Raw genomic sequence first — 24,656 nt, 5'->3', positions numbered from 1 at the left:
ACTTTTTTTTAATGAGTAAGGACAACCTTTTTGAGAATGATTTCAAGCTGATAGCCGGTGAGTACACACAAAGCTCACCTACCTTGCAATGGATCACCACCACATGCTGAGGATCACTGTTCAGCCATGACTCCATAGCCTTACAGATGGTGCACACTTTATCAAGAGGTGGTGCATGGAGATCAGGCCACCCCACATCCATAATCTGCAGTTAAACAAATAACAAGAGTCACCTTTACCATAACACTCCGTATTAAAATTCTAGCTTCTGATGGTTAGGAGTCTCCTCTCTTTTTCCAGCCCTTGGGAATCATTTCACATTACATTCGAATGCCATGATGTAAATACATGTTTACGGGTTTCTTAAGGGGAAGTAGTGGCTACCTTTTTCTTTAAAAAAAAAAAAAACTAGCATTTTGTAAAAAGAAAAAAAATAAAAAACCCTCTCCCCCAAACCCCCAAACCCACCAACCACTGATACATCACAACATTTCTGAAGATCTTAAAAGAATTTTCAATTAGAAATTCAGGTATTTTATAATAGTAAAATACTTATAATGTCAAAATTAGAACAAACAATGTTGACTGACCTGAGCAAATACTTTGTGATTGTTTTTATTTAGTTTGCAATTTCTTTTCTTTGTGTACAACAGAATTGATTCGTTCATATTTTCTATTTAACTTTAGTCACTGTATAATACTGTTTACTCAAACTATTATATACGTATTTAACAGTAACAATATTGAACACTAACAAAAGCAGTAACCATGAACAACTTAAATCCTTCATGATCAATAATGTACTCACTAGGTCAAAATTAAGAGTCTTTTTAGTATTCTTCTCTGGCAGCATATGTAAATCTACTACTATGAATGTACATCTGTGCTACTCAGACCTTATAATAGCTGCTGAAGAACAACTGCATTTCATTTTATACAATAAATACAACAGTTAGAAGGGAAAGGGTATGAGGAAAAACAAAAGGCATTTACAGGTCCTTTCCTTATGTCTCTAATTTACAAAGCAACTATGAAAAGACAACACAAAAGGAAAGCTCATATTTGAATTGAGTTCACTAGCTTCAGCCATTACACTTCATGTTACAATATAAAACCCCTAGTATCCCATGAGTGCAAAAAGAAAAGCATGCTTGGAGCAAAATTTACTTCACTCAATAGGAATTTTCCAGTAGCCACAACAGGCTACTGTGTGTAAAGTCTAAGAAAACAACAGAAACAGCTTTGTAAAGCACAGACATAACAGGCACAAAACAGAACTTGGGGAAAAATAAAAATACAGAAGGGAGGCATATGGGGTTTTTATGATCTTCCAAAAGGTATCTTATTCTGTATCAAGGCTTGTATAGCTTCAAGGCTTATCATGCCAATTAAGTTCTATTTAACGCTATAGAAAAAGAGGCATGTTATGGAAGTGAGCCAATACCTTTGCGTTAAGCTTGGTAAGGTCATATCTCTTTTCGGAAAGATTTAGCACCTGTTCAGAAAGAAAGAAAATATATCAACAATCAAGACTTCACCATTTATGTAGTAAGTCACTGTATTTTAAACAGATGATTATTAGTAGAAATGGAGGTGGTAGGACTTCACATTTGCCTACTATTTTACTGAATTAAATTAACATTTAAATCCAGCTAACATTAGCAAATGTAATTTAGGCAACCCCGATAGTAAACTCAGTTATTATATGATGAAACTAAATGCACACTTCAAAAAAGGACAGTAAAACTGTTTACATTCTATTTATTTCACATGGCTTTATTTTAGTCAGGAGTATACTGAGAGATCTGGACACTATGCAGATTTACTGTACAGCAGAAGAATTCGAAAAGAAAAGTCCAGGAGGGTGGTTATGTATTACATATTTGAATCTGAGTGCTTGGCATGAGCAGTCTCAGCAAACAAGCTACGAACTGAGTAGGCTACACTAAATCACTTTGAAGCTGGTGCCTGCTCTTCATGGACAAAGTGGAAGCACATTATACCATCTTTAGGAAAAATTACAGGTTTTGAACAAGAATTACATCCAGAGAAAGAAAAAACCCCACAACTAACATGGTATCTAAGAAAACTGCTTATATTTTAAGCTGCATAAGGTTATGGAGTCACACATGATATTGACCATAAAGGTCATTCATCACTTCAATTGACCTCGAACTCTAAAAAAAAGAAAGCTTAAAACATCCATATTAGGAACACAGTCTTTATTCCAATAATCTGTCTGAATTTTAAACAGATTACTGCTACAGAGCTAAACAGCAGTCAAAAATTCATATATGCATTGTCCATACTATTTTGGATCAGGAAGACGTATCAACATTTGAAATTAAGACTACAGTTATCCTTCCAGAAATACCAACTGTATTATATATATGTATATATACATATATACAAGTGCTGTTGTGTGAGAACTTTTCTTTATCCCTCTATCTTGTATTCATATTTAAGAAGAGTTCGCAATTCTTGTGTGTTATCATACGCATTTTTTCATGATGGATATGTCACCACAGTATCAGGTGCCAAACTCAAATCCTGGGACGTAGCCAAGTTCCTGTCAACCTATACAGTAGAGATCAAACTGAAATGCTATAGTAGTTGTCATCTCAGAATGGAGACCAGAAGACATGGAACCAACATTTCATATGAAACAAAAGAAGTGTTCACTAAAGGCTTTCAAGAGAAGCATATTCTGCAACTAGATGTAAGTGGAAGATTAATTTCATTCTTTTTAGCCCCTTTTTAGTATAATCAAGGTATAGGTACATAGATTTTGTACAGGAAAGATGAGCATTCTGTGACACTTAAATGATTTTTCCCCACATTTTAAGACCTCATCTAATGAATAAAAAATGAAGTAATATTAAGCAACTGGGGAAAAAGGAGCCTTTTCCTCTTATACACAGCAGAGAGGAAACACTCTTCACCCCTATATGATTTAATCCTGAACTGTGAAGAAACTTGTACTAGTAAGGTAATATTAATTCTCTCACTCCACTGAATGCTCGGCAAAAGAATAAAAATATGGAGGCCTTTTAGCACAAAAAAATATGAAGACTTTTACAAAGATACTGAAGGGTCATACGCTTGGTCTGCTCTTTTATCAGATGACCACAAATACAAAACCTCAGAATGGAAAATAAAAAGAATCAAACAGCATGCGGCTGCAATTTTGAAACATGAAAGGTGTACTGTGGTCAAAACAACATTAAGTACTGACCAAGAAACAATTCGCTAGTCTGCAGCCCATTCCATTAAGGAGAAGAGACTGGGAGAGCAAGCAGGCAAAACTGTTCCACCAACTGGGACTGAACTTACATGTTGAAGTCAGCAGAGGCCTCATATGGAGTATAATGCAGGGCGAAGAGGAATGTGGCCAAAACATGACATGAGCTAAAATTAACAAATAGTTCCAACTAGGAAAACAACAGCAGCACGTAAGTGTTATCTTATCATTTACATAAGCAGGACCAAGAAAATGCATAGCATTTATATTGGTCTAACCAGTAACAAATGCTAACATATGCTAAAGCTGCAGGGTAATCACTGATTTTTTTTTTTTTTTTTTACAAATCTTCACAGTGGGTTTGGGGTTTATTTTGCTTTTATAGAAGAACTGAACATGAATTTAGACAATAGTATTTACCATCTCATTCTTAATGTCTTTGACATAAATGAGTCACTGTTCATCAACTGCTCTGTATGCTTCTGTGTACACACATCTAACTAGAGTGAATTGATTTACAGTAGTTTACTCCTCAAAGAACTCTGTTACCTTTCAGTCACTGTAGATACAAAAATACCACTGGAACACGGGAATACAGCAAGAGACATAAGGTAACTTGTTCATTTATCACTGCTATAAATTAACATCAGGAAAACTGCTTTGATAATCATAACTAATAAGAACTGAAATAAAAATTCTTAAGTGACAAACTGATAAAAAGACAAGCTGATAACTTTTTTTGGGTTTTTTTTTGTTTCTTTTTTTCTAAAAGCTAAAACTATCTGAACAATTGAGCACTACTCCTTTCCTACAAGCGCAATGCATGGCAAACTTTTTTGTTAAAATAGCATGACAAATATATTACTGGTAAAGTTGATTAAAACAGAAACATGATAAATTTATTTTTGCAAACTGAGTTTTTCAGTTGACAAAACGATTGTGCCATTTAAACTGTTTATGTTTGCACTAATTATATTTTGAAAGTACTGGTGAAAAACAGCATTCATTTGTAGCCAAGCCTTTGAATCTTGCAAGAAAACATGCCTTCCTTTGCAACCAAGAGATCATTTTACTGGGGAATAAAAGGATGCTTTATTCTATCCACTAAATCTCTTTCTATGAAATGGCTGTTTTTTCAAACAAACACAGTTCTTTGGGTGTTTCATTCCCCCTTCTCTGTTCTCATTATTGACTGTAGCAGCAACAATCTACCACATACAGAAATCCAGAAAGAGAACAGCTAGATCAGAAACAACAGATGTTGATTTATAGTATAATTTCTGCTAGCTCAGGCCGTGACGAAGTGAAAGAAGAAAACTGTTCTCATCAGCTTCAGTAGAATTGCTTACTTTCAGGTGTTTTTTTTTGTTTTTCTTTGTTTTTATTTTTTTTAATGTTTCTTTTTTTCAGTTTGTTTGTTTGCTTTTTGCTGCTATACATATGTCTCTCAAGCAGACTTAAGGGATCTTTGAAACATGAGAAACAACAGATAAAGTTTAAAAATGAGATCTCTGGCTCTATAACCTGGCTATGATTTGCCAGGTTATTTTGAAAATTTGCAGAAACATTCTTGAACAGAGGGAATCAAATTTTCTTTTGACCATGTCAGCAGATTTCCAAAGTACTGGGTACAGACTTTTTAAATAAATAATTAAATTCCGATCAAAACGTTGCAACAGAAACTGACTGCAATCCCACTTAAAGAGAGGACATCTCCTCAACCTAATCTCTCTCACTTACCATACACACAGCAGATTTTTGTAATACAAAAAGTTATTTAATGAGATTTAACTCTAATGAAACTACAAGATTATTTCCCACATACCAAAAATATTGCTGTCACATGGGAAAGGTCACTCACAACAGGTGAATTGGAAACCATAAAGCTTTGCATCCAGGTCACCCTCACACTGTTAGTATATTGTACCTTACAAGCTACCAGCACTATGTGGAATGGAAGGAAGGGCAATAAGGTGACGTTCTGAGAACATCAGACAAAATTGTAAGTATTACAGGTATGTCTTGAGGACAACAGATAGTCCACAATACATCTATGACACCTCTGTTTGTGAGCAAACGATAGTATATTTAAATTGTTAGGTGGAGTCACTCTGTAAACCAATTTATGCAGTGAGTAAAGTTTATGCTCCTGAAGCTGTAGAAATTTAATTCTAATAGTTTAAACATGCTGACTAAAAATAGAAGAAAAAAACTTAAATAAAATACTGCCCCTGTTTTAAATTCACATTCACAGAACAAGCTGAGACAATATATGTCATAGGTTACAGATGTACTAGGGAGAAAACAGAACAAAACTAACAGTTTGGATCATCATTTAAAAAATATTCTGCACATAGAGCTCATTTGAGATTTGCTCACAATCTAATTTCCTACAGAAAACTAAATAGCAGGAAAAATGCATCTAAATCAAGTTAATGAGAAAGAGTTGGACCAAACAGACAAACTGTAACCCTATTACATACACCAGAGACAGCCCAGGCATGATGGTGAGAGACCATTAGATACCCAAGCTGAGGACCCTGATTTAACAGATGGCTAGGAAAGAAAAACACATTCTACACTGCAGCATGTAGATCTCTTAATAGTATATTTTGGACAATTAAAACAGTCTGTGCAATTGTTCTGTAGCATTTGACTATCTACTGTCAAAATAGAGACTGCACTGCCAACAGAGAAAGGTATTTTTAATATCCTTATCCTTATCTAACAGCTTATAACATTACTGAAAATTTTGCTCTTGCTTATAAAGCTGTAAAGGTGTACGAAAGAGTTTTTAGATGAATGACTTTTAGTATACAATGGTACATATAAACCTACAAGTGGTCTTCCTGCAGGACAGAAGAAGATGCAGCACATAAGACAGATATACATACCAAGTAATTATCACCATGTTTGGATTTGAGCATTCGTGTTACATCCTGTAGATTGTGGAGATAAGTTTCCTCAGAACAGCTAGCAGGGAAAGATACAGCAATGATCCGTTCCGTGATGTAAGTGAGGTCAAGTTCATAGCCCTCCTCCATAATGTGATCGAAGTCTGCACTTCTGTGAAGAAATTAGGCGTGGCAGTTCAGAACAAAGCAGCAAAGTATATTAATGAGAAGAAATCGCAACTTGGACTGATTCAGTCAGCATTTCACGTTTGCAAAGTTTTCATTAAAATTACAATTTATTAAACACCTATAAAGCTCAAATTCTTCATTTTAGTATGTAAATAGAGGTTAGCCAAATATCAGAGTTCTTCACATGAAAACTATAATGAAAAAATCTCTGCAACCAATAGTGTAGAAAAGCAGTAAGATGAATACAATTAACTTTCGCAAACACTAGTGCAAGAAATGTGGGAGTTAAAACAAAGAAAAGCAAAAACAAAAATCCCCACAACATACAGATACTTATGGCTGCACAGGTCTCTGTAAAACTCCACAAATGCTTTACGAATTAGTAGATTTACCAGTGGTCTGTAAAACATTGCAGATAGATACCATCTTGAAATCTGCTTTGAGAAACACTGAGGTGAATCCAAAACCAGTCCCCAAACTGTAACAGACACTAATATAATACAAATAATTGCATGGGTTAGTTTACAGATACTGTTTCCTCTAACTTCTGCTACTTCTCCCAGTTGAGGGTGAAACCAGATACCTTACCTGATACCTATATCCTTCCTAATAGAACAATCAGAAGATGACAGTCACTAAGTTAAAAGTAAGCTCTTCAAATATGTCCAGCTTTTATCTCACAGAGGGATAGTAAAAATTAACTTTGCACAGCTGGACATGTCTCAGAGAAAGCTATCTCAAAAATCTAAACCACAAATAATGTGACAGCACTTGACGCTACTAAACCAAATATTAAAGAAATACTTACTGTGATCCCTTGTCACAACTGAAAGAGTTCTTCGAAACACTGCTGGAATTCTGGAACAAATAAAGCAGAGGGATCAATCCAGTAGCTTTCCTGCTGCATTTATGTCACTGTTCCTGCTTCCCTGGCCCCATCACCCTCCTTTACTACATCCCTACTGTGGAAAACTACTGCAAAAACAGGATAAGAGAGTATCATCTTATGTTTTGATCACAATTGCAAACACTGTGGTTATGAACCAGGTTATGTCCAACTCTTCATGCAGAACATACACGGACTCACTACTACCAGAAAAGTACTGGTTGTCTAACACCGTTGAAGTCTTTGGTAACTCTGCACTAAGATTAAAGCAGACATTCAACAGATTTCTGAGAAGCTGGAGCTTGAATAGCGAATCATTTTGTCACTTCTTTTCTTATCAAAGGAGGCTGCTATGTGACTGCTCATTCAGATTAAATAGAGGTTTAGTCAACATTTATCAGAAAAGGCAGAAGTAATGGATAGATCTATGCAACCAACAAAGACCAAGGAAGTAGAGGCAAAGATGTTCCCCTAATTCCTTTCTACTTACAAAAACAAAATTAACTGAAAAAACACACTGAAAGCTTTCTCATGGATTTCAGTTTTTACCTATTAACTTACTGTAGCACTCATGGTGTCTTACCTATAGCCTTCACAATCCTAAGAAAGGATTGAGTAAAAAGAAGCTGAAAATACCATGAAGTTTCCTTATTTTCTGTTGTTCTATGTAAGTAAAGACAAGAATTCATGGAACTGGGAACAAGCACTTCAGTGAGGCACACCTTTTGCAATCAGATGTACTTATTTAAAATTTGCCAGAACAGCTCATTTCCAGAAATTCTGGAAGGAAATATGCCAGTCGTGTGTTTGTATGTGTCCTAGCTTTTGATATACAGTGCCACTGTATGGAAAGTTTTAAGGCCTAGCATAAGTTTGGGTATATGTCATCCACGTAGCCAAAACAGACAGGCTTTATCAACTTACCAGCTCTTACCCTTCCACTACATAAGCTTTTCTGTGCAATTTTCTGTGTAGTAAGCATAAATGCAGGGCAGGAAGATGGATGAGGTCTTTCTGTTATGGAGGTACCAATGCATGATATTAAAATGAACTTCTGATTTTCTGTATAAAGAATATATCTAAATGTAAAGTTTGTTGTTGATGCTTTTCTTATTATTATTTAGTGTTAGTGTAATAATAGCTGCCTTTTTTCTAAAAGTCTATTCTGGAGGGGATTCTGTTCCCTCTAGGTTTCTCCGTTTCTCTCCATTACATACAAAGGGAGCTTAGATGACTACCACACAGGTATTTAATTCTGAGACAGCTAAAATTAGGTGAGAGAAATTCTATCACTCAGGTTCATCGGGGAGAAAATTGTGACACTCTATAACGCATAGTTACTCTTACTGAACAAAGGGGAGTACACACTAAAGTCACACTAAATTCCCCTAAAGCAAAATCACTTCAGCTCATGCTTCTGCTCAGACTTGCAGGACTGTTACTGGAATAAATTGAGTATATTTTTCAATGCTTTCATAAGAGAATCAATTGATAGAAATTTAGGTTTGCAGTCAGAAAGTTTAAGCATTGCATGGTCTCAATAGCTGCAATACTCTCATCTGTCATTATTGGTTCTCTTTTACATGAATACTTTGATTAAGCATAAGAAACTTCCCATGGTCTACAGATGGCACAGGAAACTACTAAATTTTAGTTAACCCCTCAAAGATTGTCTTGTACATTATATGTTGACTACAGTCAGCAAATGGACAAACAGTTCTTGGCTCTTGTTGACAAATGGACAAACAATTAAGAACACTCCCCCCCATTTTTCTGCATGTCCTCTAGATTCTAGTCACTTCCTCCCCTCCTCCATGTCTTGATGCTAGTGATTTATCTTTTTTTTTCATTTTTTCTTTTTACTATTTGTTTTGTTTATTTTTGTTAATGACTATAGCACTATCTTTTCCCCTCACAGATAAAACATTTAGCAAAATCCAACAAAGAGTCGTAAGAGTCATAAGAATCATCGAGGTTGGAAAAGACTTCTGATATCATAAAGTCCAACTGTTAACCTAGTACTGACAAGTCTACCATTAAACCATGTCCCTAAGCATCATATCTACAGGTTTTCTAAATATCTCCAGGGACGGTGACTCAACTACTTCCCTGGGCAGTCTGTTCCAATGCTTCACAACCCTTCCAGGGAATAATTTTTTCCTAATATCCAGCCTAAACCGCCCCTGCTGCAATTTGAAGACAATTTATGCATGGCATGGCAGAGAGGCAAAATGGTTGCTGAAACACCTTTTTAAAGGTTTGATGAAACACATACCATATATACATACACCTAAATGTGTTCTCAAACATGAAGAAGCTGTTAGAGCATTTCTCGCAAAAGACAATCTGTAAATGTGAGCCATATCTTTCCATGCTTCTGACTTAATTTAGGTTTAATAGCCAATTAAAACCAATCTTGAACTTATGTAACTGTCTTTCATTTTTCCATCAGCTCTGTGCTATTTCAGGTTAATTTCACTAATACGAATGGATTCCTCCTCATTTAGAGCCAAAACAACTATACATCTAACAGCAGAATACCAGTTTCACCAGGTACAGAATACAGATGCATAGGGCAGACCACACATAATGGCAAAATCAACTCCACCCACGGCTAGCCCTGCAAGACAGCAAATACAGGATAGCACCTCCCAGGATCGAGGATCACAAAGAAAATCTTTCAAAACTAGATCTGATTTTCATTTTGTGTTGAGAAAAGGAACAAAAAATAATTGCTCAAAATGAGGTATTTAGTTACTCATGGCTAAAAAATCAAAGTAGTAATTAGCATAGATCCAGTGGAAACAGTGCTACATTTGTTGCCAGTAGGACAAACCACCTCGATACTATTTTTCCTTTGAGTTTTTCACGTTGTTCTTTTCCCCTGTTTCTCTGGGACTGCTTGGCAATGCAAACAGTATAATCAGTCATCTGAGAGGCAGAGTTCTGAATAAAGAAAACTTCTTCATTTTACCTACTCATTCAATTTTAGTGACTTTTTAAATATATAACACACAGATCAATCCCAAACAATTACAATAAAAAGTCATCCCTAGTAAGTGAAAAGAACCTTTTGGTGAGATAAATTTAGCTAGTCATTCCATGAAAGCCAGAAGGGGGAAGCAATTACTTTTCATGTGACAACTGTCTTCTCTCCAGGCACAGAATGATGATATTGGAGAACAAATTCTTTGTATATTACTGTATGTTACTGCCCTTTTCCAGTGAAAATTCAAGCTGTCAAGCTCTTCCTTTTCACACCCTCCTTACCGCTCCTTTTATCATCTTTGGCACCTGCACCCAGTCATGGGTTCACCGCAGAGCCTGCTAGGCCAACTTTCTCAATAACGCAGTCCTCAGGAGACCATCCCAAAGACCACCAAAAATTTGATGCAGAAGCTAAGAAACAGGCCCATATTCGATTCTACATCATTTTTACCAGATCACAACAGTCATGAGAAGGTAAATGTCCCAGCATAGTTTTGCTCCACAGCTTCAGAAAAAAAAATAATTCATTACACAGGTACAGTACAGGGCATCTGACATAGGTATGGGTGTAATGGTAGCACTGAGGTTCCAGACACTTTCTGCATTAGTCCAGAACAGAAGGAATACAGACATAACCTGTAATAACCTAAAATAAAAAACCGAAAGAAGAAGAAATAACCTTCCTGACAAGCCTGCATCCCCTCCCTATGAAGAAAGACTATGAAAAAAGGCTGTCTCTCAAGAGAAAAAATGAGGATTATAAACTAAAAAAATCATGGCTATAAAAAATGTTTTTAAAAAATGTATCTGGATCTGTATATGTATATATGTATCTGTAAAAATACATCATCCTCATCCTTTCAAAATATTGAATAAGACTTTGATGAATAATACTTGGATGACAATTAGTACACGCTTCATAGGCTAAAACCCTCAGTACTAAAGTCTCAAAGAGCAGACAGTTTATGGAAAGGATAAATGGTGAAGGCTGATCAGTTTTTCCTGGATAAATTCATTTGTATAGTGTCAGTATAGTGCTTTACTATCTTTTATGCAGCAGTCTGGAAAAATCAAAAACCTATTGTGCAAACTGCTGGTGTCCAATACCAAAGCAGAACTAGAAATTTGGGCCACACGTTGGGTCAGAAATTTCACACGTTGGGTCAGGTCTCACAATGATTTATCCGTTTTGAGATAAGACGGTCTAAGGAATGAAAATTCAAATGACAAATCATTCAGTAGCCTTTTTCCAAGGCCCTGCTTCTGGCACTGAAGAATAATAATACAATGTCTGCTTAAACGCAATCTCAGCAGAATACAAGAACTACTGGATTCAAGGACTGGGTTATTTTAAGCAGCTGATAGCTCTCCATGAACTACATGCAGTTCTGAGTAACAGCACTACTGAAAACTCATGCCTCCAGGACTGTATATGCATTCATTTAGTTCATCTTCTCTCTCACGCTTCTTCTTGGAGTGAGCATTAGCAAGTGTAAGAATGGGTCAATGAGAAACTACAGCTATCAGAAACATTAAGCGATATGCAACTTAATGAGTAATCTGTAACTTAAAGAATCAGGGCATATTTTGGAAGAATGACACAGACTTATTTGTGATATAAATATTTTATTTGTTCCTATTTTTAATATTGATATAAACACCAGACAACTTGAATCTATAAGTAAAATTAAATGCATTTTACATAGCTTTTAATTAGCTCATGAAACTTTTTGCCACATAGTTGTTTGAAATACCACCAATTCAAAGAGCCAAAAATACAACTATTAATAGACAGATAATCAACAGAAATGAATGCATTTTCAGAGTCATAGAATGGTATGGGTTGAAAGGGACCTTAAAGATCATCTAGTTCCAATCCCTTGCCATGGGCAGGGACACCTCCCACTAAATCAGGTTGCTCAAAGCCCCATCCAACCTGGCCTTAAACACTTCCAGGGATGGGGCATCAATAGGTTCTCCGGGCAACCTGTTCCAATGCCTCACCACTCTCATTGTGAAGAATTTTTCTTTTATCTAATCTAAACCTACACTTTTTTAGTTTATAGCCATTATTCCTTGTCCTATCAGTACCTCCCCAGCTTTCCTGTAGGCCCCCCCTCCCTTTAGGTATTGGAAGGCTGCTATAAGGTCTCCCTGGAGCCTTCTCTTCTCCAGGCTGAACAAAGCCAATTCTCTCAGCCTCTCCTCATAGAAGAGGTGTTCCAGTTCCTTGATCATCTCTGTGGCCCTCTGGACTCATTCTAATCCTTCCACGTCCTTCTTGTGCTGGGGGCCCCAGAGCTAAATGCAGTCCTCCAGGTGGGGTCTCACGAGAGCAGAGTAGAGGCAGAGAATCACCTCCCCAGCCCTGCTGGCCATGCTTCTTTTGATGCACCCCAGCATACAGTTGGTTTTGTGGTCTGCAAGAGCACATTGCTGTCTTATGTTGAGCTTCTCGTCAACCAACACCCCCAGGTCCTTCTCCTCAGGACTGCTTTCAATCCATTCTCCGCCCAGCCTGTATTTCTGATTGGGATTGCCCCAGCTCACATGCAGAACTTTGCGCTTGGCCTTGTTCAACTTCATGAGGTTTTGCACAGGCCTGCCTCTCAAGTCTGTCAAGGTCCCTCTAGATGGCATCCCTTCCCTCCAGTGTATCGACCACACCACACAGCCTGGTGTCATCAGCAAACCTGCTGAGGGTGCACTTAATCCCATTGTTCGTGTCACCACAGAGATGTTAAATAGTGCTGGTCCCAATACTGACCCCTGAGGAACACCACTTGTCACTAATCTCCACTTGGAGAATGAGTTGTTGACCACAACACTTTGAGTGAGATCATTGAGCCAATTCCTTATGCACGGAGTTGTCCATCCATCAAAGCCATGTCTCCAATGTCAAGTCAAGGATATCCTGGAGGTCAGTGTCAAATGCTTTGCAGAAGTCCAGGTAGATGATGTCAGTTGCTCTTCCCCTATACACCAATGCTGTACCCCCATCATAGAAGGCCAGATTTGTCAGGCACAATCTTCCCTTAGTGAAGCCATGTTGGCTTTTACCAGTCACCTGATTTATATGTGCCTTAGCACAGTTTCCAGAAGGATCTGTTTCATGATCTTGCCAGGAAAAAAGGTGAGACTGACTGGCCTGTAGTTCCACAGGTCTTCCCTTTTTCCCCCTTTTAAAAGGGGGTTATGTTTCCCCTTTTCCAGTCAGTGGGAACTTCACCAGATTGCCACAACTTCTCAAATATGATGGACACTGGCTTAGCAACTTCATCCACCAGTTCCGTCAGGACCCTTGGATGCATCTCTTCAGGTCCCATGGACTTGTGCACCTTTAGGTTGCTTAGATGGTCTCAAACCTGATCTCCTCCTACACTGAGTGGTTCATCATTCTTCTAGTCCCTGCCTTTGCCTTCTGGTGCTTGGGCTATGTGGTTGGAGCTCTTGTTGGTGAAGACTGAGGCAAATAGTCATTAAGTATTTCTGCCTTCTCCATACCCCAGGTGACCAGGTCTCATGTTTCCTTCCAGAGAGAGCCCAGAATTCCAGTCTTCCTTTTATCACTGACGTACCTAGAGAAGACTTTCTTATTGCCTTTGATGTCCCCGGCCAAATTTAATTCTAAATGGGCTTTAGCTTTCCTAACCTGATCCCTGGCTGCTCGGGCAATGACTCTGTATCCCTCCCAGGCTGTGTGTCCTTGCTTCCACTCTCTGGAGGCCTTCTTTTTCTGATTAAGCTTGGTCAGGAGCTTGTTGTTCATCCATGCAGGTCTCCTGGCATTTTTGCCCAACTTCCTCTTTGCTGGAATGCATCACTCCTCACTGCCCTCAGGATCCTGAACTCCACCATTTCATGATCACTGCAGCCAAGGCTGCTTTTGACATTCATATTCCCCACCAACCCATCCTTGTTGGTGAGAATGAGATCCAGCACAGCACCTCTCCTCATTGGTTCCTCTATCAAACCTATTTTAACAAACTATTTTTACAAACTATTTTAACAAAGTTTATGATAATATTTTCATTCCCCAAGCTGTGGATAGGGATCAGAATTTCTCTAACCTGTTCTAAGACATAACAGTTCTGTACACTTTGGGGTACTGAAGACAGGACAATGAAGTACACCAAACATTGGGCTGTTCCATGATTATGACTCCTACTGTAACAGTAGTTGCTTTTAGAAGCTACGTGGAAACATATCTTTAGATGTCTTGCATGAGAATTAAAATTTGCATAATATTTTGTCTTCTGGTTTTAGAATGATTCCTAATGTGAGAAATTAAAAAAATATGCATTGTGTATATAAACGGCTTTCTGTTACTATATTCCTGCAGGAAATATTAAAAATAAATAAATAATACTTTGTTAGAATTGACTCTCTGAAGACAAGTTTTATAATTTCTACTGCAAATAGCTTTTTGGCTGTATACTTTTTGTTCTGTATACTGCATTCTGTAAAAATAACCTGTTCACCTGTGTGGTATAAGAGTCAAGACGGATATGTCCCCTGCAAGCAGCAGTGTCTGCAGAAGTTATAAATCCCAGCTTGCTGTCTCCCTGCTAAAAACTAGCCTGACTTTTAGTCAATAATGGGAGCTGTTTTGCTCCCATGATTCTTCCCCTAAACACAGCAGTCAAGACAGGCCAGGCTGCCCTAAACAAGTTAACTATAGGACTCTAATTGAGTTTTCGGGCACTTGTATTTGGAGTTCCCTCTGCCAGTTTGATGGACTAACAGAAAGTCAACCAGGGCAGGAAGACCGTTTTCCAACTCACTTAGGTTCACAAGAATGGCTCTGCCCAAAGCCTCAAAGTTCCTCGTATAGCTGGGTCTTCAATCCATCCTTTTCACTTCTTTGAAAATTTGAAATTCATAACAAAGAAAAGACACAGAACAAATTGTTTCTACTAAGGGAACTTCAAGTGAGAATACTGAATGTGCCCAAGTTCCATACTCAAGTAAGAATGAGGCACAACTTATGTTTTCCATTCCACGGCCAAACAGCCCAAAACTCCCTCACCAGCACAAACAGAAAGGGGGACAAGAACACAGGAGAACAGAAGTTGGCAATGACAAGTACTATCAGAAGGAAGTCTTGCCCCAAAGCCTGGGGGGTCCTTACAGAACCACTTCATCCCTCTGCTGACTGAAAAGGAAAGACCCGTTGCATGGGTGGAGCTGAGTAAGACAGCCCTGTCTGCTCCCCACATAACAACCAGTGCAACTAAGAAAACTCAATGGGTGATGGTAGCAGGAGACTCTTTTGTGAAAGGTACAGAGACACCCAGGCACCCATTTGCCTATTTGATTTGCTCTTGAGAAGTCTGCTGCTTGTCAGGGACCCATATCAGGGATGTCACCAAGAGACTGCCAAGCCTTGTACAGCCTAAGGACTATTATCCACTGCTGCTGTTTCACATGGGCACCAGTGATGCTGCCAGGTGATTGCAGAAGTTGTCGGTGCTCCATCCCTGGAGGTGTTTAAGGCCAGATGTCCCTGCCCATGGCAGGGGGGTTGGAATTAGATGATCTTCAAGGTCTCTTCCAAACCAAACCATTCTATGATTCTATGATTTTACCTCACACACAATTTTACAGCTATACTTATTTCTATTTGGAAAACCATAGTATTTCTGAACCCTTAGTTCTACAATGTCAAGATTAACTGTTCACATTGAACTTCGTGAAGTTAGCAACTAGCCCTAACCACTATTATGTAATACACAATACTACAGAGAAACCCTGCTTAGGTGAGTTAGTCATGTCAACACTAGAGTGTAGCCAGGATACGCAGCAGCCTCTTTCAAGTCGTTCCAAAACCTTTAGTGATTTGCATGTGCCTTGCAACATTGCAGCTTTTATTTTAATGGATAATTAATAAGCGTGCATAAAACCATCAGAAAACTTAAATAACAATTAGAATGTCTCACTATAAGCATTCCAGGAAACAGGACAGCAATTTCTTATATGGGAGTAGTTTTTAAAACTGTTGGGCTAGCTGAGCATTTCTGAGTAGATGGTGGGAGTCTTTCATACAAAGAATGCTTCAGCAACTCATCTCTTACAAATGACAAATACTGCTTGGTACCGGAAACAGCAAAGGCAAAGGAATTCACAGATACAACACGATGAGTCTGCAAAACTGCTTGCAGTGTGTTCCTGTTGTTCTTGCCAAAAGCTGCAAAGTTCAGACTGGCATAGTAAATTCTCTACACCAGCTAGACACTCTTAATCAGTATCGAGCTATGAGACATTTTCCAAATGCCTCAAAATGTTACCATTTTTTGATAACAACAACTGTACTGTGTTTCTTACTCCTCAGCAGAAGATTTGGTATGTTAGTCTGAATGAAAAGGAACTGACTAACGGGAATGAACAATAAAATTAAAATTCAAGTAACTCTTAACATTACAGATGTCCTTGAAGCAGCATCATACTAGCCACAATACACACATTGATTACAATTATCTGTAGGTATGATCTTTTTCCTTAGCTGTTAACATACAGTTCTCTTCTGTGGTTAACATATACTGTCTGGTAGCTATGAATGATCTTTCCATATAATTTTCCTAAGTCTCCAGTGAGATTCAAAATGTTTTGGTTTCTCTTCCTAATCTTTAGCCTCTTATTTTTCTCCTTTACTCCTTATTTCAACTTCCTCTTTTTCTCATTCAGGCACACACTGTGCACTAATTCAACGCAAAGAAGGCCAGAGTTTCTCTTTTAAGAGCTAATCAAGATACAGACCTCATTTCTGACAAATGTAATTTATTTCACACTCTTCTCTGTTGCCCCGTTTCCCCCTTTTATGCAGGACAAGTCTCACACTTCCATGTTCTGTTTTTTTATTTAAATTTTACTCTTTTTGAGTTACTTTCAGATCAGTATGCTCAGGCTGCAAATGCATAAAACTGCTGGCACACAGCAGCGCCGAGACACAACACCAGTCTGCAGGCTCCTCCAAAGGCAAATGACAATGGTCTGTTTTGTGAGCCTAAGAGATCCAGGTGAGTTTGATCTCACCAGGAAGCAATGTGCATATCTCCCTTAATACACACCATCACATCAAAGCTAGACAACGCACAGCACTATATTATGTTATTATATTAGTTAAAACACAAAAGTGATGTGAAATATAGACAGCTCATTGTATCTGCTGACAACAGATGAATGTAGGTCACAATGCTGGTCATAGGTAACTCAATAATAAGGTTAATCAGAGGAAATATCTAAAATGCTAGATCAACAAGATGGAATTCACCCAGCAAGGGAATCATCCAGCAATCACTAAGAAAGGGAATTCACCAACACTTCGATACTGTCATTTACTACTTCTGGGAACCAGAGAAGCAGAAGTTTTTCAGAAGAAAACCAGCAATCACAAGGTGTTTTACTGTTCTCCCTTCCTGAGGCTGTGTGACACTGGGAATACAGAAAAAGCCATTCTTATTCCAGGCACAATGCATTTGAGAAACTTCTTTTGCAAAGACAGACCATGTTGCTATTTCAGTCACCTCTCCTCAGACTAATTTAAAGCTGCTGCAAAGATGACTTTTATACAACTTGTAAGGAACCCCTTACCTTGCATACAAATGGTGGTAGAGAAAGCAGAAAAGATAGCAAAGCTAGCTTTGCAAGCTGTATGTAGCTAGATTCACTTACCCAAGGAAGTAAAAGTCCATGTAGCAAGAAGTGAGCTCTGCACACTTCCACCATCCCTCTTCCATGACATTGCCCATATGTAAGCTTTCACCCAAGGCACAGTTCTAATCTTACAGCTGTTTCACATAGCTCTCTACAAGACCAGAGTGCCATTGCAAACATAAGGGAAACTTACTATGTCTGTATTTAAGTATTATCATGTTGACTATTATGTAAGGAATTTACCTCAGCTGACTGAAATACATGTGTTCCACCTCTGGTTGTAGCCTAGCTTCATAATTACTTTAGAGGTTTGAATGAGCTTCCTGAATGAATACTATCCACAGGCAATTCAATTAAGCACAGCAGACACAACAGGGTATAAAACAAGTAACGTAAATTACTACATTAATTTACACCTACTACATTAAGGATGAGGCTCTGTAGAATTCCCATACAGCATGACTCAATGACACCTAACACAAAGTTCCTATATGTGTGCTCTATTTCCTAATTCTATAAAAAGAACGGTGGTATCTACAGTGGAAAGAAAAGAATGTGGTGGCAGGAGAACAGATCAGAAGCAGATCTCCTGAGTTTCTGTCTGACCTCACTGAAGATGCAAACTGAATCAGATATTCATCCGTAATTTAGCCCTTTACTAACAGAAAATTACATGTGCTGATGGACATAATTCTTGGAAAGAAGAGAAAAATCACTTCTGTCAGCCTTTAGTTGAAACAAGAAGCCTTGTTTTCTTGTTTTTAATACGTCAATATCAAAACATAACAAAATTTTGGTTCTGATACTATCTAGAATTCAAGCCCAAATCTGTATGTTGATGTTTACACAGCTTTCCTGTAAAGCAGTAGGGGCTGACGTTAGAAATATTTTTAGTAGCCACATTGCTGGGAGAAAGCAATATAACTTTTCTTTCCTGGAGCAGATATTATGAAACAAGATGAAAAGGAGATGAAAGAAGAGAGAAACCCCAGAGCCAAAAAAGGCTCAGATGGGTTAAAGCAGTCTCTTTCAATTTCATTAATACAACAAAAAGAAGAACAAGAATATGTGATGTTTTCACACCATTGGCTAGCTAAGCTAAGCTCTTTTACAACCATTCTCTTCCTCCCCCTCCTCAAAGAAACGGGGGGAGAAAATATGATGAAAAAAACCTCATGGGTTGAGATAAGGACAGGGAGATCACTCAGCAATTAACCACTGCAGGCAAAACAGACTCTGCATATGGAGACTAATATAATTTACTGTCTGTTACTATCAGACCAGAGCAGTGAGAACTAAAAGCAAACTGAAAATACGTTCCCCCCCATCTACCCTCTTCTACTTCCTCCCCCTGAGTGGCACAGAGGTACAGGGAACGGGGTTTGCGGTCATTCCATAACACTGTCTCAGCTGCTCCTTCCTCCTCACCCTGTTCCCCTTCTCCAGTGTGGGATCCCTCCCGCAGGATGCAGTCCTTCCTGAACTGATCCTGCATGGGCTTCCCACAAACTGCAGTTCTTGAAGAACTGCTCTAATATGGGTCCGTACCATGGGGTACAGTCCTTCAAGAACAGACTGCTTCAGCATGGGCTCCGCTCCACAGGCTGCAGTTCTGGCCTGGAGTCTGGTCCTGTGTGGGTTCTCCATGGGCTGCAGAATCCTCCAGGCCACATCCACCTGCTCCACCACAGGCTCCTCCACGGGCTGCAGCATGGAGATCTGCTCTGTGATGGTACACCATGGCCTGTGAGGGACAGGCTGCTCCACCACAGGCCTCTCCATGGGTTGGAGGGAAATTTCTGCTCCAGTACCTGGAGCACCTCCTCCCCCTCCTTCTTCACTGACCTCAGTATCTGCACGGTTGTTTCTCTCACATTTTGTCACTCCACTCTCCCAGCTGCTGTTGCGCAGCTATTTTTTCCTTTCTTAAATATGTTCTCACAAAGGCACAAGTAGCATCACCCAACTTTGGCCAGTGCATGAGCTGCAGGGTGTGAGCTGCAGTCATGGATCACAGAACCAGAGCTGCAACAGCCCCACAAAGGCACTGGCTGCATCTTGTTCCACTGTCTGAAGACAGCATTTATGAATCCCACAGCCCTGCAGCTTTCCACCTCCTCTCTTTTTCAAACAAGGATAGGTGTTCCTCTCAGAGTGTTTTAGTCGTAACTTTCCTCTATTTCCCAATGACCTGCTTACTTCCATCCATGTCGTAGGTACCAATCCGTGGGAAGTAGCTAGTAAGTATTTCAGGCAATACATTAATGGGCCAATAATAACCAATACAAAACATAATAGGCCAAAAGGCACAGCTAAAAAAAAACAAAAACAAAACAAAACAAAAAAAACACACACAGCTTGCCACTAAGACTGTCTTCAGAATGGCTAGCTGTGCATGAGCTACCACAAGTACAAAAGAAAAAAAGGGCCTGGGAGGAGAAACAAAATCTTGGCTTTTCTAGTAAGCTACCACTACGAAGAGAAAGAGCTCGAATGTGTTCAGATGTTAAACAGAATTAAGCTAACAACTTCCTACTAAAAACAAACAAAAAAAAATTTTCCTCACGATATGTCTCATTTTGCTTCATGTTTGTTACATTAGAAACAGCCATCAAAACCAATTATTCACATGCATATAACTAAGAAGTTTGTTCTATTCTGATTTTTTTTATTTTTAGTTGATTTGTCTAAAAAGCAGAATGAAGCAAATAGACAAAATTTTTTCACTAGATATTTTAACTGTTTTCAATAAATATGGTCTAGTAACTTAAAAGATAACTGCAACTTTACAAGGAAACGGTGGATAACAGTATGGATCCAGTGTGGATAGAGATTACCTTGGCTGTACAAAAAACATTATTGCCACCCCAAATAAACAAACTACACTACTGACAACAAAGCCTTTGTGATTGTCTCCTGCCTACGTAGGTAGTCAAGGATCAGAACTCTTCACAGTATGCAAAGAGTGACACCAGAAGAAGCCTGCAGAACTGAACCACAGATGACACTGGAAAAAAGTGCAACATGCAAGACAAACACAGTGAAATAGATGCTCATTTATTGCAGCAGAGAGCTGCTCTTTAATGATCAATTGCTGAAGGCCACATATGTCTTTTAAGTCTTTACCCTTGCTCCTTTTTAAATGCCAACTTCACCTTTACAGTGGTGAATCAAATACCTGCATCACAGTTAACAGACAGTTAACTATAGTTATCTACCATGATTTATTTCAGGATCAGAGAAACTTGGCACCTCTGATAAAACATAATTACAAAGGTTCTCAAAAAGACCTTTGTTCCTTCCTGGTTTTACTTATTTCACAGAAATTGTGCTAGAAGTATATTCATAAGTGATACCAGTATTAAAATATTGAATACTTCCCATTCACAGAAATTTCTACATCACTTAGAAGACTAGGTTCTATTACACTACAGTAAATATATTTACTATTACTTGTACCACTGGAACTACACCAGCAATAATAACAAAAAGTTGGTAAAGAACATCTAATTTGTTTTGTAAATAATGTGGCACACTTTAACAAATAAATGCAAAAAGATTGATTACAGATTGACCACAATAGAAGAACTCTTAACTGTTCTTGCTGAAAAAAGTCTCTCTTGAATTCCTGAACCCCTCTGAAAGTTATCTGTCTACAAACATTTTAGTATTTCTCTTTAATTCTCCTCTGCTTGACTTAGATAAAGGAACTGTTATGGTTTTGGTTGGGATAGAGTTAATTTTCTTTGTAAAAGCTTGTGTGATTCTGTGCTTTGGATTTTTGACGACAATAGCGGTGATAACACAACAATGGTTTTCGTTGTTGCAGAGCGGTGCTTAAACAGAGTCAAGGACTTTTCTATTTCTCATGCTGCCCTGACAGTTGTTGGGAGGAGAGACAGCCAGGACAAACTGACCAAAGGGATATTCCATACCATATGACATCATGCTCAGCAATAAAAGCTGGGGTAAAGGAGGAGGAAGGGAGCACTTTCAGAGCGATGGCATATATCTTCTCAGGAAACCATTAAACATGATGAGCCTGCTTTCCTGGAAGTGGCTGGATATCTCCTTGCTGATGGGAAGCGGCAAATGAATTCCTTGTTTTGTTTTGTTTGCATGTGCAGCTTTTGCTTTACATAGCTAACTTCTTTATCTCAGCCCATGAGTTTTCTCAGATTGATTTACCTGTTTGATTCTCTCCCCTATCCCATCTGGGGACAGTAAGAAAGCGGCTTTGTGGTACTTGGCTGCCTGCCATGCTTGAACCACAACAAGATCACAAAGTTCATTTCATTGTTCATGCACAAAATGGGGGAGGTGGGGAAGAGAGCACATAAGGAATCCCAAAGACAATTTTACTCAGTGTAGAAGCTTAAGAGCATGCCCTGAAAAGGGCTAGCAATGAACGCTTTGTAAGGATGTAATAAAACGAGAAATAACAAAAAGGAAAATAGCAGGCCAAGTAAAAGAAAAATAAATAAATAAAATGTAATTACTTACAGTTCTGGTTACATGACTTTTAAAGGCCTCAAAGTTGTTTGCCTGCAAAATGAGAAAAATGAACAAAACGGACTTTATTTTTCCAGACAGTTAAAATATATTATAAGAAATCCCCTTCTAACATATTCACACAACAAACAAAATGAATCATTCAGAAGTACACATACATTCTACAGTATTAACAACCAAACTATCTTTCAAACAGATATGGAAAACAAATTGATTTTAGATCATCATCCCCTTAATTCAGATTTTGTAAACCAGCGTTCAACTACTGAGGGTGCTTTACTCCAAGTTACAGAATACACAAAGAGGTATGCTGTGCATTCCCTCTTTTATTTTGTCCAATTTCTCATTCTATGCTTTTTGATGGAAAAGAACACTTGTGTGGGTTATTGATAACGTGAACTATCTTGGCTCAGTCTTTACGTACTATGTAAAATCTGTGTTTGTGGATTTAAAACACATTAAGTTGTATCTGTTTTAATTTAAAGCAAACCTTTTAAGAAGTTTAGCCCATCCACTACTAGGAAAATCTAACGGAAAAAAATCACCAGAAGTACAACCATCAGTACATGCTTTTTTAATTATGACTCTCCAATTGGCATGAAATTAACATAATGTAATAGGGAAGTACATTGGCAAGATTGGGTAAAAAGCTCTCAAGTCTTGCTTTAGATTTCAACAAGGGCGAGATTTGGCATTTTGTAAAAGAAAATAACCTAGATTAAGGATTTCACCGTTCAGGATCATCATGTGAGAACAACAGAACTATTTCACCTTTAAAAACACTCATCCAAATGAAATAAGTAAGTAGCACTGGAACTAAATTGGTGCTATATAAAACTGCACCAAACTTCAGTGTGTCCTGTTCCACATGTCTAGAAAGAGACTACTGTGCATAAAACAATATATAATGTTTAACAACTTATTTTACTTAAAAATTTACAATATTACTTCAAAAGACAATTTCAAATTCTGTGGAAAAAAAAAAAAAAAAAACAAGGTTTCACTCAGAAGACACTGAAGCATTCAAACTGCCAAGACAGGTTGTGGATGCCCCACAGAACAGTTTGAGTTGGAAGAGCCATTAAAGTTCATATAGTTCTAACCCCCCTTGCCATGGGGGATGACTACCGTTAGATCAGGTTGTGAACCTCCTCTGGACCCACTCGGACAGGTCCACATCCTTCTTATGCTGTGAGCCCCAGTGCTGAACACAGTCCTCCAGGTGGGGTCTCACGAGAGCAGAGTAGAGGGGGAGAATCACCTCCCTCAACCTGCTGGCCGCACTTCTTTTGATGCGCCCCAGGATGTGGTTGGCCTTCTCGGCTGCAAGAGCACATTGCCAGCTCATGTCGAGCTTCTCACACCCCCAGGTCCTTCTCCTCAGGGCTGCTCTCAATCCATTCTCTGGCCAGCCAGTATTTCTGATTGGGATTGCCCCAGCTCACATGCAGGACCTTGCACGTGGCCTTGTTCAACTTCATGAGGTCCACACTGTTCCACCACTCAAGCCTGTCAAGGTCCCTCTGGATAGCATCCCTTCCCTCCAGTGTATCGACCACACCACACGCCTTGGTATCATCAGCAAACTTCAGGTTCCTTAGATGGTCTCAAACCTGATCTTCTCCTACAGTTCTTCATTCTTCCAGTCCCTGACCCTTTGTCTTCTGGGACTTGGGCTATGGGGGTAGAGCACTTGCCAGTGAAGACTGGCAAAAAATCTGTTCAGTATCTCAGCCTTCTCTGTGTCAGTTGTAACCAGGTCTCCTGTTTCCTTCAGGAGAGGGTCCATATTTTCCCTAATCTTCCTTTCATCACTGACATATTTATAGAAGACCTTCTTGTTGCCTTTAACATCCTTGGCCAGATTCAATTCTATCTGGGCTTCTGCTTTCCTAACTTACTCTCTGGATGGTCAATGTCTCTGTATCCCTCCCATGTTACCCACTCTTGCCTCCACTCGCTGTACATTTCCTTTCTGTGAGTTCAGCCAGGAGCAACTTGTTCACCCATGCAGGCCTCCTGGCATTTCTGCCTGACTTACTGTTGGGATGCATCGAACCTGAGCTTGGAGGAGGTGATCCTTGAATATTAACCAGCTTTCTTGGGCTCCTCTTTCCTCCACAGATTTGTCCTATGGTACTCTACCAAGCAAATCCCTCAAAAAGGCTGAAGCCTGCTCTCCCAAAGTCCAGGTTTGTAAGCTTGCTGTGTTCCCTTCCTCGCTGCCCTCAGGATCCTGAACTCCACCATTTCATGGTCACTGCAGTAAAGGCTGCCTTTAACGTTCATATTC

General features: G+C 38.8%; 1 protein-coding gene across 14 annotated transcripts in view; it reads right to left on the bottom strand.

Annotated features, from left to right (window-relative positions):
- Positions 1 to 24,656, bottom strand: part of TNS3 (tensin 3) — a 258,158-nt gene that overhangs the window by 117,899 nt on the left and 115,603 nt on the right. For all 14 annotated transcript variants that reach the window (XM_080581770.1, XM_080581763.1, XM_080581764.1 and 11 more), the window contains 5 exons: positions 22,355 to 22,396; positions 7,133 to 7,182; positions 6,136 to 6,307; positions 1,445 to 1,495; positions 83 to 205 (listed from right to left, as the gene is read on the bottom strand). In XM_080581770.1, the coding sequence (XP_080437896.1) occupies positions 83 to 205; positions 1,445 to 1,495; positions 6,136 to 6,307; positions 7,133 to 7,182; positions 22,355 to 22,396 (438 nt within the window). The remainder of the gene's footprint in view (positions 1 to 82; positions 206 to 1,444; positions 1,496 to 6,135; positions 6,308 to 7,132; positions 7,183 to 22,354; positions 22,397 to 24,656) is intronic.

Source organism: Anser brachyrhynchus (assembly GCF_964034855.1).
Source record: "Anser brachyrhynchus genome assembly, chromosome: 2".
Taxonomy (NCBI): Eukaryota; Metazoa; Chordata; class Aves; order Anseriformes; family Anatidae; genus Anser; species Anser brachyrhynchus.
Note: the sequence above shows the minus strand (reverse complement) of the source record. Positions and strands in the feature narration are given on the sequence as shown.